This window comes from Emys orbicularis, chromosome 9 (assembly GCF_028017835.1).
Source record: "Emys orbicularis isolate rEmyOrb1 chromosome 9, rEmyOrb1.hap1, whole genome shotgun sequence".
In the NCBI taxonomy this organism is placed as follows: domain Eukaryota; kingdom Metazoa; phylum Chordata; order Testudines; family Emydidae; genus Emys; species Emys orbicularis.
The window spans coordinates 99021185-99037557 of NC_088691.1; the positions used below are offsets into that span (position 1 = coordinate 99021185).

Genomic DNA, 16373 nt, shown 5'->3' on the forward strand with positions numbered 1-16373 from the left:
AAATGTGTGTCTAAATCCCTTAGATTGCTTTGAAACTCTCAACCTGGGTTCCCTGTGTTATTATTAAGGAGTTAAGCTGGAAATCATCAAAAGAACCCTAGTTTCTAGCACCAGATGATACACCGTAACAGGATCTTCTTCCCTATTAACAGACTATTGCCATACTCAGTCAGTGTTCTGCCACTAGTGTTTCTGGAACGCTGAATAGCTAGCATGCCCAGGTTTCACATTCTTAAAGGTCTGTGAGCAGTAATGTTGAGACTAGCCAGGGTGCCGTCCAGCTTGGACTCCTGCTAGCATCCACTAATAGATATTATGGGAACTCAACCTGCACCTTTTCAAGGTGGCAATAGATGTTGCTACTTAGTATGCTCTCCCCTGAGGCATTCGGACCGTGTCTGTCCAGTATTCTGCCTTCTTCAGGCTCCCATGCCTTGGTCACTGCTCTACAACTGCCCTTCACTATTGCTCTGCCCTGTAGGGAAAAGCCAGAGTTTGATCCAAAATTCTCTTGCTGGCAAATGCCTAATAAAATTCCTTATAATAACTAGTCCCTAAGATCACTGTAAGCCAACACAACACCAGAGACCATAACTGTAAAGTACATTTTATTTATTGAAAGTTTTTACACACCAATGGGAAACATGAACTTTATTCAGTCTCAGTTTGTCCTGGTGATACTGCTATTTTGACAGGGTTTCTGGGAAGCAAAGAGAGGATGATGGAATTAACAAACTTGGGCTCTCCTGGGCACGCATCTGATTGCAAAGGACCTTCAGGGAAAGGGAGAATGGCTGGGCCAGTAGCGGGCTTGGTCAAGCCTGGCTTTCCTTCTGACGTGTCTGTCTGAAGCTTTTTCACATCACCGACACCATGTGTGTCTGGAGAGGGTGGCACTGGCTTTGCCTTCTCCGGGGGAACAGGCTCTCCATCTATATGTTCCTTCTGATTTTCTGGTAAGGTGTGGAGAGACACATGCTCCTCTTTAGGAGGGAGAACTTTAACCCAACCCACTGTTTTTTCCAGATGTGGGGAGAAATGACTGGCTTCAGAAGGGGAAGGATGCCGATGCTCATGTCCATGCTCTTGCTTATGCTCATGGTTGTGGGGGTGCCGGTTCTCCTTCCTTCCATGGTGGTGATGATGTCCATGGCTTTCATCATCATCTTGATCGGGTTTTTGAGATCTACGGCCAGGGTGCTGCTCCTGTTCTCCAAGGGCAGGAGCCTAAATTGGCAAACAGCAAACCCATGCATATATTAGAGCTACTTAAAAACCTTTCTCTGATATAAAGAAAGGCTCAGACCTAGTCTCTACTCAGGATCAGTCTGAATATCAGCAGTCAGTGCCAGCCATTGATGCAGATGCACTAGTTCAAACTCCTGTGGTAGACAAGCAAAGCAGCTGCAGTACATAGGGGAGATTACCCTTGCTTGGAAGCGGAGTAATTCGGCTATTTCTTAATTTCGCTCTCCCTCTATTATTATTATTATGATTGTTGCCAGGGCTGGCTCTAACTTTTTTGCAAAAAAAAAAAAAAAGAGCGCTGCCCCACCGTAACAACACCCCCCTGAGCGCCACCCCGCCATAACAACACCCCCCGAGCGCCACCCCGCCGTAACAAACCCCCCCCGAGCGCCACCCCGCCGTAACAAGACCCCCCCCGAGCGCCGCCCCGCCGTAACAACACCCCCCGAGGGCTGCCCCGCCATAACAACCCCCCCGAGTGCCACCCCGCCATAACAAACCCGCCCGAGCGCCGCCCCGCCGTAACAACATCCCCCCGAGCGCCGCCCCGCCGTAACAACCCCCCCCGAGCACTACCCCGCTGTAACAACCCCCCGAGCAGTACCCCACCGTAACAACCCCCCCGAGCGCCACCCCGCCGTAACAACACCCCCCCCGAGCGCCGCCCCGCCGTAACAACACCCCCCGAGCACTGCCCCGCCATAACAACCCCCCCTGAGCGCCACCCCGCCGTAACAACCCTCCCTGAGCACTACCCCACCGTAACAACCCCCCCGAGCGCCACCTCGCCATAACAACACCCCCCGAGCGCCGCCCCGCCGTAACAACACCCCCCCGAGCACTGCCCCGCCATAACAACCCCCCCGAGCGCCGCCCCACCGTAACAACACCCTCCCGAGCACCGCCCCACCGTAACAAACCCCCCCGAGCGCCACCCCACCATAACAACACCCCCCGAGCACCGCCCCGCCGTAACAACACCCCCCCGAGCACTGCCCCACCATAACAACCCCCCCGAGGGCCACCCCGCCGTAACAACCCCCCCTGAGCGCTACCCCGCTGTAACACCCCCCCCCGAGCGCCACCCCGCCGTAACAACACCCCCCGAGCGCCGCCCCGCTGTAACAACCCCCCCTGAGCGCCACCCCGCCATAACAACCCCCCCGAGCGCCGCCCAGCTGAAACAAAACAAAACCCCGAGCGCCGCCTCGCCACCCCAAGATTGGCCACCCCTTACAAGGTGCCGTCCCAAGCTCGTGCTTGGTCAACTGGTGGCTGGAGCCGGCCCTGATTGTTGCTTTAGTTCTGTAAATGTCTTTGCTTTGTAAAGTGTTTGGGATACAGCTTGTTTTAATGACTATGGGTATATCCTGCTCAGGACTGTATAAGCCTGCTCAGGACCCTGGGCGGAGGCTTGCCTGAAATTGTATTGTATTGCCTTTTTTCACCATCTGGCAATGAAATGATCCTCTTATCACAAGTGAGTTTCTTTCTGATTTCCCCTATGCATGCAGTCCATTACTTTGTGAATAATCCTAACACAGAATGATCAGACGTTATTCATTCCAATTTTATTTTATAAAGGACCTTTTTGCAAACTTTTAGTTAGATGGAGAAATACCTGTGGATCGTAGATTTCGCAGGATATGCTGACAAACTGATGTTTATCAATTTGACTGTCCATTACAGAGCCTTTGCAGAGACCAGTGTGCTGGGAAAAGAAATGGCTAATTAGGACAAGTGAGCATCAAACCACATTGCATCACTAATATTTAGATTTTAAGATTGTAAAATAGGAGATTATGAAAGTCCAAACAGATTTAGCTCCACAAATACATTTGCATAGATGTATAGTTAGTGCAAACTTTTGATTTTTGTGCTGGCAAAGTGACCTAGGAGGACAGATTTCCCACATGACGGTAAAAATGCTGACAGCTGCCTGTACACCATCTACACTAACTCTGTTGTTATTACCAGTGTGGAAATGTTTTGGTGATAGGGGACATTTTCAGAAAATGCCATTAGAGGCCAGGCCTATAAAAGAGTATTAGATTACAGTTCTCAGAGAAAGAAATCTCTCTTCATACTGATCAAGGAAACCTTGGTAGAATACTGATAGTAACAACTGTGGGCTTGTCTACATGGTGCCAGAGTCCCGACTACAGGGGTCTGAACTGTAGAGAGTTCTAACGTGCTGCTCTCTAACTTCCTCATGTGGATCCTGCTGGTGTGAACTAAAAGGTACATAGTGCATGTGAATGTAGTCCTGTTTGGAATGAGACTACATCAGTGCAAACTAGCTGCCTTTTAGTTCACGCCAGCAGGCAATGAGATCACAACACATTAGAGCTCTCTACAATTTACACCCCTGTAGTCTGAACTGCAATGCCATGTAGACAAGCCCTAGATTTACACATGCTGGTAGGTAGCACAGTTCTAGGCCAAGGTTAAGAGAACAGAATCGATTGGCTAATGTGCTAATTTAACCTTTCAGATGTCTTCAAGTTCCTTCCTCTAATTTCTAAAGGTTTTCTATATTTGACTTCTTGAGCACAATGTACATATATTTGTGTGTATTCTTTATAATTCATTATTTCTGGCTGTTTGTACTGAAGAAGCCCTTGAGAACTAATAATGTTTGCAAAGCACTAGCTACTCTGCTCATTCTGTACTGTATTTTTCTGTGCCATTCATGTTCATACACTTCTGGACAGTTATCCAGAATTTTATCTGGGATACTTGTCTTAAACGGTAAACAATTTGAGCAGAAACTGTTTTCAGTTCTGTGTTTGTCCAGCCCCTAGCACAATGGGATCCTAATCCATGACTGGAGCTCTGAGGTACTACATTAATATAAATAATAAATAATAATCATATATAGGGCTTGATCCAAAGTCCAGTGAAGTCAATGAAAAGATTCCCATTGACTTCCGTGGGCTTTGGATCATGTTCATAAAGAAGAAAAACAGAAGAAGATATGCAAAATGCTTAATGCAAAAATCATAATATCCACAAAGTTATGTATTTTTGCAAACAGAATTACTTACAGCCAATTCAGGTGAGAGGGGCTTGCACTTGGAGACCTCAGCAACGGATTCATTTTTGGAGCAGGATGTCTCCTGAATTGTAAATTCTACAAAGTGTGAAGGACCAACGACCCACTGTCAAAGTTTTATATGAGAAGAGAGAGAGAGAGAGCATTGACTGTTATTTTTAGCCTTTGCAAATTTACCAGCAAGAGGAAAAGAAATTCATAATCCCAATCCTGCACCTTTTGCATTGACTGCAAAACTCCCATGAACAACAGAGGGAGTAGGGTTAGACTTCTGAGTTTGTTAGCTGTATTGCAGGAGAATATATTTTCCATATTCGCCGAATGCTGCCCTACAGCCTGATCCTTACCTTTTATACAGAATTCCCACTGAAGTATCACTCTAGCTCATGCATCAGTCAAAGCTGAAACTAGATTAAAATGCTTTTTTCTTTTAAATACTATTAATAATTGATATTTACACAGAGACTTTCATCCAAAGATCCTCATTTTGGCTCAACCAACATTTTATCTATAGGTATCACTTGACCCTGTCCTGCAGCCACTTCTGGGTTGGAAAATGGAAAAATGTAAACAGCACACAGTGTGGCCTGCAATCTGCACAAAGTCAGACTAAGATGATCATGATGGTTTCTTCTGACCTTAAAGTCTACGAGTAACACTACACAACTGTTACAGACAGAGAGTGAAGACTATCCAGTTGAAACGAATTTTAGAGAGGCAAGATATAATTGTGAGGAACACATGGAATTTAGCCAGGACACTGATAATTAGCACCTCCTCACTGTGCAATGATATTTTTAATTATGTTTAAGCTAATTTGGTGAGTTGCAGGTGTGCAACCTCTATGCTACACTAAATACTTTATCAGCTGGGCCTTTTGTTAGAGGTAGGCCTGAATCCAAAGCCCAGGGGCAAATTGCCAGCAGGGACAATGAACTATGGAGTTCAAATCTAGATCTGAATTTTGTAACTGGCTCGTCTCTCTAGAATAAGATGAATCAAAGCCACAGATCTACACAGCCTCAAACTTTGAAGGGTTCAGAATCCTATCCTGAACCAACTGTTGGTGCTCAAGCCCATCTGCATCTGATAGAGCAACTTGTACAAAGTGCAGCAGTTGTATCAATGCTTTCCAGGGCCTAAAGTGGGCTGTATGAATCTCAGCCTTACCTGCATTGAAGCTTTGGTAACGTTGAGGACAGAGAAAGAATGAGCTTGCTCACTTTCCTTGTTGAATTTGGCCAGGCTCACAACAGCAGTTTCCAGGTACTTGGGCTCCGTTGGACAGCCAGGGACTGGACAGTCAGGGCAAATCCTTAAAAATGAGCTTGATGGAACTTTGTTGAAAATAACAAATACACGTTGATAAGATAGGTTTCAAAACACTACAGTCCCATTGACAGATATAGGTAGGTAGGCAGGTTGATGTGCCTATTTCGTGCTTATTTATTTCTTTAGGGTTTCAAGCCCCAACCCCACACATGCCCTTGGCATTTCACACAATTTCAAACAACAATATTTGATACAAGGTTATAGCCATTGACCTAGTAATTGAACTGTCATGTGACCCTCCCCCACCCCCCACTAATCAACCCCCACAAATCCACCTCATCAGCTCGCCCCCTCGCCAAACACTGTCACTCTGGGCAGTGGTTCTCAACCTATTTACCATTGTGGCCCACATATGCAGCTCTCTATGTGTTATGTGGACTGCATCTACACAATATATTTACTACCAGTATGGTCCTGAGAATGTCACATGGGCTGCAGCTGTGTGCTGATTGGGCTGCAAGCAGCCCCTGGGTTGAGAACCACTACTCTGGACACTCTGATGGCTTTTGCCTCAGAGTTCCCCACCCCACTGCTTAGAGAGAGGTCGCAATGGCACAAAGGGCTCAGAATCCCTGCTCTGCTTGGCAGCCAGCCAAAGAAAGCCCTTAAAGTGTGCAGCTCTGGCCAGGAAGGGGCATATAGCCAGAGCACCCAGAGGATCTAATTGGCAGTCTCCATCACCAAGGCTCCCTTAGAGCACCAGATGCACTTTAAAGTTTATTTCTCCTCCTGGAAACCGCAGAGAAGATAGTGGTGCAACACCCCTTGCATTTCCCTTGGAGATGCCTCCCATGCACCCCACACATACACACCATCCCCCCTCACAGAGGGCTGTGGTCCCTGCTGGCAATTTGCACCCCCTGCATCAATGGGGGCAAATCAAACCCAGAGTTTGTAACTTATTGAGAAGTGTCAATAGATGAGCCCAAACCATAATGTTCAGCCCCTTATAGACCTAGGAGTCAGTCGTGAGATCTAGATACAGACACTGGCAAAGATCAGGAGTGTTTATATCTGTGGTTTTGGCTTGGACTCATCTCTAGTGTGAAAAGTCTATCAGGGCAGATGCTCCAAAGGGAACCAAGAGACTGGGAAGTGGGTCTCTCCAAAGGCTCTTGTGGCATCATCCTGGTGGATTTCCCGCAGAAAAATGAAAATGTGAAAAACACTCCTGAAGAGAGTGACATAAATGGGAGTTTTGCCTGAATATGGGTGAAGGATCCCACCTACTTTTGTTTAGCAGAAGCATCATGAAATAACACTAATAATTTGGGGGGAGTTTGCTATCCCATGTCCATTGCTGTCCCATGCCATATTGATTACCAGAGGATACATGCTGGAAATAATAATAATACATTTCATTTTTCTGCAGCATGCTAGGTGCTTTGCAGAAATATTCAATAATCTCAATTGAAATATGAGAAGCAATGTGTCTAATGGTTAAAGCAGGAAACTGAGAGTGAGGAGAAAAGGGTTCTACTCCCAACTCTGTCACTAAGTAGTTATAGGATCTTAGATAAATTGCTTTGTCTCTCTGCTTAGTCTCTTTCCCTAATGGTAAAATTGGGATTATGATATTTAGCTGCTTTTGTAAAGCATTTGGAGGTCCTTGGATGAAACGAACTGTGTAGATGCAAAGGAATTGCATCATATTCAAAGTGCCATGCCAAATGCACATGTAAAAAGTCTTTCATCCTCTTTTCAGTTCAAAGTCAGAACCTGTCTAGTTATGTGTACCCATGTTGGTCCTAAAAGTCCTCAAGATCAACAGCTTGTATCCTTCTGCCCTGAGAAAGTGAGGTAGGGCAGATGCCATTGAGAGGAAATTACCATGAAACACCATGATGCCATTTTTAGTCACTTCTCAGAGTAGAGCCACATTTTAAGTAGAGCCCTGCACGGATACAAAATTTGTATCTGCATCTGATCCATGATCCACAAAAATGGTCCCTGGATATCCGTGGATTTGCTGGGCTCTATCTTTAAGCATTAAGAACATAAGAACTGCTTATTAATTTCATTTGGTGGCCCCTTGTTCTTGTGTTATGAGGAGTAAATAACACTTCCTTGTTTTCTTTCTCCACACCAGTCATTTTATAGACCTCTATCATATCCCCCTTTAGTCGTCTCTTTTCCAAGCTGAAAAATCCCAGTCTTATTAATCTCTCCTCATACGGCAGCCGTTCCATACCCCTAATCATTTTTGTTGCCCTTTTCTGAACCTTTTCCAGTTCCAATATATCTTTTTTGAGATAGGGTGACCACATCTGCACGCAGTATTCAAGATGTGGGCGTACCATGGATTTATATAGAGGCAATATGATATTTTCTGTCTTATTATCTATCCCTTTCTTGATGATTCCCAACGTTCTGTTTGCTTTTTTGACTGCCGCTGCACATTGAGTGGATGTTTTCAGAGAACTATCCATGACTCCAAGATCTCTTTCTTGAGTGGTAACAGCTAATTTAGACCCCATCATTTTATATATATAGTTGGGATTATGTTTTGCAATGTGCATTACTTTGCATTTATCAACACTGAATTTCATCTGCCATTTTGTTGCCCAGTCACCCAGTTTTGAGAGATCCTTTTGTAGCTCTTCGCAGTCTGCCTGGGACTTAACTATCTTGAGTAGTTTTGTATCATCTGTGAATTTTGACACCTCACTGTTTACTCCTTTTTCCAGATTATTTATGAATATGTTAAATAGGACTGGTCCCAGCGCAGACCTCTGGGGGACACCACTATTTACCTCTCTCCATTCTGAAAACTGACCATTTATTCCTACCCTTTGTTTCCTATCTTTTAACCAGTTACCAATCCATGAGAGAACCTTCCTTCTTATCCCATGACTACTTACTTTGCTTAAGAGCCTTTGGTGAGGGACCTTGTCAAAGGCTTTCTGAAAATCTAAATACACTATATCCACTGGATCCCCCTTGTCCACATGCTTGTTGACCCCCTCAAATAATTCTAGTAGATTGGTGAGGCATGATTTGCCTTTACAAAAACCATGTTGACTCTTCCCCAACAAATTATGTTCATCTATGTGTCTGACAATTTTGTTCTTTACTATTGTTTCAACCAGTTTGCCTGATACTGAAGTCAGGCTTACTGGCCTGTAATTGCCGAGGTCACCTCTGGAACCCTTTCTAAAATTGGCATTGCATTAGCTATCCTCCAGTCATTTGGTACAGAAGCTGATTTAAATGATAGGTTACAGACTACAGTTAGTAGCCCTGCAATTTCACATTTGGGTTCCTTCAGAACTCTTGGGTGAATACCATCTGGTCCTGGTGACTTATTACTGTTTAGTTTATCAATTTGTTCCAAAACCTCCTCTAATGACATCTCAGTCTGGGACAGTTCTTCAGATTTGTCACTTAAAAAAATGTCTCAGGTTTGGGAATCTCCCTCACATCCTCTACCGTGAAGACCAATGCAAAGAATTCATTTAGTTTCTCCTCAATGGCCTTATCGTCTTTGAGTGCTCCTTTAGCATCTCGATTGTCCAGTGGCCCCACTGGTTGTTTAGCTGGCTTCCTGCTTCTGATGTACTTAAAAAATTGTTTGCTGTTACTTTCTGAGTCTTTGGCTAGTTGCTCTTCAAATTCTTTTTTGGCCTTCCTAATTATATTTTTACACTTCATTTGCCAGAGTTTATGCTCCTTTGTATTTTCCTCACTAGGATTTAACTTCCACTTTTTAAAGGATGCCTTTTTGCCTCTCACTGCTTCTCTTACTTTGTTGTTTAGCCACAGTGGCTCTTTTCTGGTTCTCTTACTAGGTTTTTTAATTTGGGGTATACATTTAAGTTGAACCTCTATTATGGTGTCTTTAAAAAGTTTCCATGCAATCCTTCCATGCTCCCCCAATCTTTTATTATTAGAAACATATTAAGAATAACATACCTGGCTGTAAAGTGCACTCATAGCTTTGCAGGTGAACAATTCTCCTTGGCTTGTTAATGTAGAGGGTTGCTTTACACTGCCCAAAAACCTAAAGAAATATAAATATGTGCTATGACTGTAGGTGGAATTTAGTTTTGCAACCTGTCAGTAGCCATAGAGCCTCTAAACAGTGCATTCTTCTCCATACAGTTATATAATTCTTTACAAAGACAGATTTTGCATTAGTGTTCAGCTGAGATTTAACATGTTTATCACCTGAAAAGACCTTTGAGAATTAAAAAGCCAGATCCTCAGCTGCTATAAATCAACGTAATTCTATTGACTTCAGGGGAGCTATGCCCGTTTACACCAGTTTAGAATCTGACCAGTAGGTTCAGATTCTCAGTTGGCCACTAAGTACAGCTGAGAAGAGGGAGTACAAAGGAGCTGGTTTTGGCTCCCTGATCATAGGGCTGGTGCTACATCTGCGCACTGCCAGTTAGCTGCCCAGCCTCCCCCCACTTCTTCTGGCAACTGGGGATTGCGGGGGTGCACTGGCACATTTCCTTTTTCCTGGCTTTGCCCCCTCCATTGGGGACCTTGAGGGGTGTATACACAGAGCCCAACCATCTGAAATCAGCTAGAGCTCAGCACAGTGGAAATGTCCCACCCACTCCCGCTATCTTCCAGCCATGAGTCTGACCCTTTTCCATGCTGTGTTGGTAGCAAGGAGGGAGAATGGCATAAAAGTCTGTACATCAGCTCTATGGCACTGGAGGATCACCCTCATACTACAGTGAGCCTGGGTTGATTATGCTGGCTTTAGCATGAATTTATACCAGCAGTATTAAAAGAATCTCACCCAGTATGTTCATCCTATCAGTGACTTTAAATGTTAATGCTCAAGTGGCCTCTTCAGTATTTCCCCTTGTGGGATCAAGGCACATGAGCTGGGAGCTTCAGAAATCTTCCGATGAACAGTGTCCATTGGGGCCACTCACCCTTCACTGTTTCTCCCTTCGTGGAGGGCTCCAGAGGTATAAAAGAGGCGGAACCCAATTGCCCATCAGTTCCTTCTAACCGCCAAAGGAGCTGCTGTGATGGTCAGGACATTTTTATTTTTGAATTTCAGGTTTTTGTTTTAAAAAATAAAAACTGTTTGACAAAAACCAAACATTTTAGTTTGTTCGTTTTTAACCAAAACCTGAATATTTTCATCAGATGCTAAAACAGTCTTTCATGCAGAATTCCTTTCCCATGAAAATATTTTGTCAAAAAAGTGTTGACTGGCTCTAGCAGTGAGCCCAGGTTGCTTGCTGCATCTGTGAGGCATAGCTTGTTTGTTCTTTCTCTTTACTTTTTCAGGCCTCTAGTTAGTTAGATTGTCAGAACAAAAACAAGCATTAAGATGAATAAAGCGAGTCTCTTTCATTCCTCCTTTGTCAGGCTATTTTCCGAGAAACCCTTACAGGGATTCTAAACACGCATATTTACCAGTAACTGCTTATTAGATCTGGTTGGGAAAAAATTGTTGAAATTTTGAATTTGAGAACTCTTATAAACTGGTTGGGAAACAGGGAAATATTTTCATGGAAATGTTTTAGAAATATTTTTTATTAAAAAGTTTCAAATTTTTAACCAGCCGACTGCTTATAAGAACCATCTGTGCAAGGATCTTTGCTTCCTTCAATAATACCTGAGCCATACGCTCCCATGGACACGTAAATCTAAAAATAAATAAATAAAATAAATCCTTACAGTTTGATGGGTAGGTCTGTTCTTACAATCCTTCCACAACCTTCTGCTGAGTACATGGCAGTCAGTTTCTACCACATCCAAGGTGAGATAGAAGACAGAACCAGCGATTCTCTAAACACAGCAAAAAAGGGGTTGTGTCACAATTTCACCCATCACAAAGAAAAGAGAATAACAATGAGGGATGGACAAATGTCAAAAAGTTCATACAAGCACCCCCAAAAAAGCTGGAAATGTTGTGGGCCAAATCTTCAGCTAGTGTAAATCAGCATATCCCAGCTAAGGATCTGGCCTGTAAGAACATGCTGTCTTGAAATATTTCTAATGCTTCCAGCCCTCAGTGAGGTCAGAATTATTGCAAGAACAGCCTTTCTTTGAGTTATTTTCACACTTCCTGTTCTGGTGCCAGCCAGAACCCAAGAATGAGGATGAACCATGGTAATGGGAAATTGTTTTTAAAATAGTTAACAGAACTTTATGGTTTGGTTGAAATTTAGGTCTGTTCTAATTTTAGTGAAAACAAAAGAATTATCTACAGGTATGATGTGTCAGTAAATAAAGAATGTCTATTGTTGAAGTTGACGTTTCCTAGCATGCATGGGGCATATGACATCATAGATTCATAGATTCTAGGACTGGAAGGGACCTCGAGAGGTCATCAAGTCCAGTCCCCTGCCCGCATGGCAGGACCAAAATACTGTCTAGACCATAATCTAGATCAGAAGCATGCTGCAGGCTAGAGCACTGGACTGGGACTCAGGAAACCTAGGTTCTATTCCTTGCTTGGCCCCTGGCCTGCTGGGTGACGTTGGACAAGTCATTTCCCTCCTCTGTGCCCAAGTTTCCCATCTGTAAAATGTGATGTTGATACTGATCTCCCTGGTAAAGTGCTTTTGAGATCTATTGAAGGACAGTGCTATATGAGAGCTAGGTATCATCATGGAAAGAGGCACTGCAGGCATCTCCTGTGCTTTGCCATCACTGTACAGATACACTATCATGTTTATTTGCTGCTATAAATGTTCCACTGGAAGAAAACCATCTCAATGGTTCGCCTCAGGACAATGGATATAGTGCACGTGGGTTAGAGAATGCTGGTCCTTCTGTGGATGAAATCAGATGTGACTTTTACTTTGTGCATGGCACCTAGGCATTGCAGTGACACACGGCTTTAAAATGTAATGGCTAGTGGCTAATTTAGATTACAGATTAGGCCTGGTCTACACTACAACTTTAATTCGGATTTAGCTGCTTTAATTCGAATTAACGCTTGACCCGTCCACACAACGAAGCCATTTAATTCGAATTAAAGAGCCCTTTAATTCGATTTCTGTACTCCTCCTCGACGAGAGGAGTAGCGTCAAAATCGGTATTGTTAATCCGAATTAAGGTTAGTGTGGCCGCAATTCGATGTTATTGGCAATTAGATGTTATTGGCTACCCACAATGCAACGCTCTGGAAATCGATGCTACTACAGTAGCTTGGACGCACACCACCGAATTAATGGTGCCTAGTGTGGCCGAATACATTCGAATTTATAAAATCGGTTTCCTAAATTCGAATTATATAAATTCGGATTAATCCTGTAGTGTAGACATACCCTTAGACCAGTGGTTCTCAACCGATTTACCTTTGTGAGCCGCATATGCAGCTCTCTATGTGTTATGTGGGCCGGATCCACTCAATATATATATTACCTGTATGGCCCTGAGGATGTCACATGGGCCGCAGCTGTGTGCTGTTTGGGCCGTGGATGGAGAACCACTGGATTAGACAGACAGTAGAACCAGTCAAAGTTCTGCAAATTTCAGTGTTTTTTGTCTCTGTGTGCAGCATTTGGGAGCCAGATTCATTATTTTTGAATATATCTTGTCTTAGAAAAACATTCTTCTGAATATCACAGGTGAGCAGATAGGAATGGAGGGATGTATAAAGAATCTGAAGTTGGTATTTGAGCTTCCAAATTAGTCACCCAAGTATTTTGGAGCACACACATTCTGCATCAAACAGGTGTATTTGCGCTCAAACACATGTTCAATGTCAGATATGTCTATTCCGCTGAATCACACAGACTGGTTTTGAAGCTTGGTGAATTCTGGAATATTTAAGTGCTTAAATACAATCAAACTGAACCAAAATCCTTCTCTTACCCTGCCCAAGCTCCAGTACTGGACCAGTTCTAACAGACAGAAGGACTATGAGTATACTGTACAGTCCATGTCAGTTTTATGTACTGACTTTCAGATGCATCAGCCTCCAGTGGGGAAAGGCTAGTTCAGAATTTATTCAGTGGTGAGCAGATCACAGAGCATTTCATTACCCTTATTTTTTATCTCATAAATAAGATTATTAAGAAGAAACTGTTTGAGATCTGTTCAGTATTGGATAACGCCTGATTTCTGTTTTCTACATCGGCATATCCCTTGCTTTGATTCTGCTGACACTAACACCACCTAGGGGTGAAAGTAACTTAAGGGACTTACTCGTATGCAGGGCCAGGGTCCTAAGCAAGGGGTGGGGCCTCAGGCAGAAGGGGCGGGGCCTTTAAATCCACAGACCCATTAAATCGCCAATGCTACCCCGTGGCTCCGGCAGCGATTTAAAGGGCCTGGGGCTCCGACTGCGGTAGCGGCGGCCAAGACTCCGGCAGCGGGCCTCTGGCAGCGATTTAAAGGGCCAGGGGCTCCGGCTGCTGCCGGGAGTCCAGGGCCCTTTTAAATTGCCAGCCTGGGGAAGCTGCCCCCTGCCAGTACGGTCGGCTGTGTACTGGCTCTTGCTGGTACGCCATACCGGACCGTACTGGCTTACTTTCACCTCTGACACCACCAGTCTTGGAGCCAGAAGGGAATTGGCAACCACAGGTCAGCAACTCTTGCGGGGGACAGGGGACCTGTTAAAAACAGTAAAAGAAGGAAGTTCCAATATCTAATGATAACTTAAGATCTAGTTAAAAACCTGTCACTGAAGTACATTGATCATCATTTCCTGTGAATGAAGGGCTCTGTCCTACTCCCATTTGAGTCAATGGCAAAAGTCTTAGAGTAGGATCAAGCCACAAATCAGTTAGGGGCAGATTTGAATCTGAAGGCATACTGAAAATGTTTTCATCATAGGTAGTGATCACAAAAATGAGGGGGAAAGAGAGAGTGTGGCTTTTCCACTGATTTAAAACACAGGCAAAGAAAAAGTTTCTCAACCCTTTCTGAGGAACAAAGGTGTCAATGGGATCTATTAACATTTTTGAATAACATGGCCTATTTGAATGCACACTGTATGTTCCATTTTCACAGCGACACAAATGTGATACAGTCTCAGTAGTGCTGTTTGTGCTTTTGGCTCAGATGGTGGGTTTAGTTGATCTATTTTGCTGTTATATACTGTGGTTTTGTACATTTTTTAGAAATAAAAGAGTAATAATCAGTAAAAAAACCCAAACAAACCAGGACACAAGCTACGCCTTAAAGGTAAAGAGTGAAGAGGCAATGGAAGTGAGTGAGAGACAATATTGAAAAAGAGGCCCAGATTCTCCCCTGTGCTGAGACATGCCTGGCACAGGAGGAGGGGGATGGACCCATCAGGGAGCAAGTGCCTGATGGCACATCTGCATCAGCCCTGTCATAAATTAGAGTAGCCTAGGGGCTGCTCTAATTTATGTCATCTGACAGTAGGCCCCAGTGGACCATTCTTTAGCTGGTGATTGCCAGAGCGCACGGTGCTCTAGCCATACCCACAACATACCTCTGATATGCCCATTGTGATGGAGTCAGCTCAGGGAGTAGCACTGGTAATAGCTGTGCTGGTTCTATGCTAGCTGAGACTGATTCCATGTGGGAAACTCTCAGCTGACCTAATCTGGTTGCTTTCTGGTCACTCTGGTCACCTGAGCAGTGCAAAGGGTAGAGAATCTGGCTCAAAGAGCAGGGGAATATGGGTGCAACTTTATTGACCCAGTTCCTGATCACTGGCGGATACATTTAACCATGGTATTTTCCTGGGCGGGTTGCTGGAGAAGCTGTGTCTTGGTGGGTAGGAAATAGTGACAAGTCCTAGTAGATGTGGGAGATCTTTAAATATGTGGCAATGGAATTTCTGTTCAGTTACAGCGCTCTAGCCATTAAACAATGCAAGCAAGTGCACAGATATTATATCAGTGTGCCGTAGAGGAAGGGGGTGTTACTACCATGGTTACACAGTGCCTTACATATCGGGGCCTGGCACATTGATCCTGGCTGGGCCTCCTCCATGTTATTGCAATACAAACAATAATAAATAAAATAGTCACACACAGAGATATACTTTCCCCTTAGATCTACATTTATTTTTAAATCCAGTCTGATTTTTACCTGTGACCTGGTTTCAAAGCTCTCTTGGCAAGTCAGTCTTCAATGAGGTGCCCAATTGTATGTGAAAAAATTCCCTGGGCCCAATACACTATTGCTTTGCACCTTGTATAAGCAAGTACATCTGAGCCAAGTGGGTGTACAATGTTATTAAATGACAATGCTGGTGTTTCACTCCCAATGGACAGATGCCAATGACAGTACTAGGTGCGTGGCCAGAGAGAATCAGATCCTCCTGCTTCCAATAGTCCTACTTGCTTTAAATTGCTCTTGTGAAATTATTTCCATTCATGTGTGGGTCAAGTTGCCACTGCTCTGAGAGTCGTAGGAAAATTTAGCTCTTCACGTTTTCTACACATCAGAATTAATTCCCAGCCTTTGTGAAATGTCTTTCTAAGCATTCCCTGGTTCAAACCCCCATTGCTACGGCAACTGGACAGTATGCACAAAGTACACCCCCCTCCCCAGGACAAACACTACCCTAGAATGAGAGGGCTCCTTACCTGGGGCTGTTCTTGGACGCTGAAAATTCGATAGAGACCAAGCACGTAGCCTTCTCTTTGGTTGGCATTGATCTGGCGCAAAGCCAGATCCGCAGCTGCCTCTACTGCAGAGTCATTACACGCAGGGGAAAGTAACAGAGATGGCCGTTCCACGAATGGAGGAGAGACAGCCCAGGAGCATAGCAACTGAATGCCAAAGAGAAGCAAAACAAGCAGGGTCATTCTGCTAAGAAAACCAGAGAGGCAGA

General features: G+C 44.2%; 1 protein-coding gene across 1 annotated transcript; it reads right to left on the reverse strand.

Annotated features, from left to right (window-relative positions):
* Window positions 1-651: 651 nt before the first annotated feature.
* LOC135884080 (fetuin-B-like) lies at window positions 652-16347 on the reverse strand. The gene is made up of 7 exons (XM_065411376.1): window positions 16126-16347; window positions 11285-11395; window positions 9548-9635; window positions 5474-5640; window positions 4296-4409; window positions 2870-2959; window positions 652-1227 (listed from the first exon to the last, which is right to left on the reverse strand). The coding sequence occupies exons 1-7, from the start codon at window positions 16345-16347 to the stop codon at window positions 652-654; spliced, it is 1368 nt and encodes a 455-aa protein (XP_065267448.1).
* Between the last annotated feature and the right edge of the window lie 26 nt (window positions 16348-16373).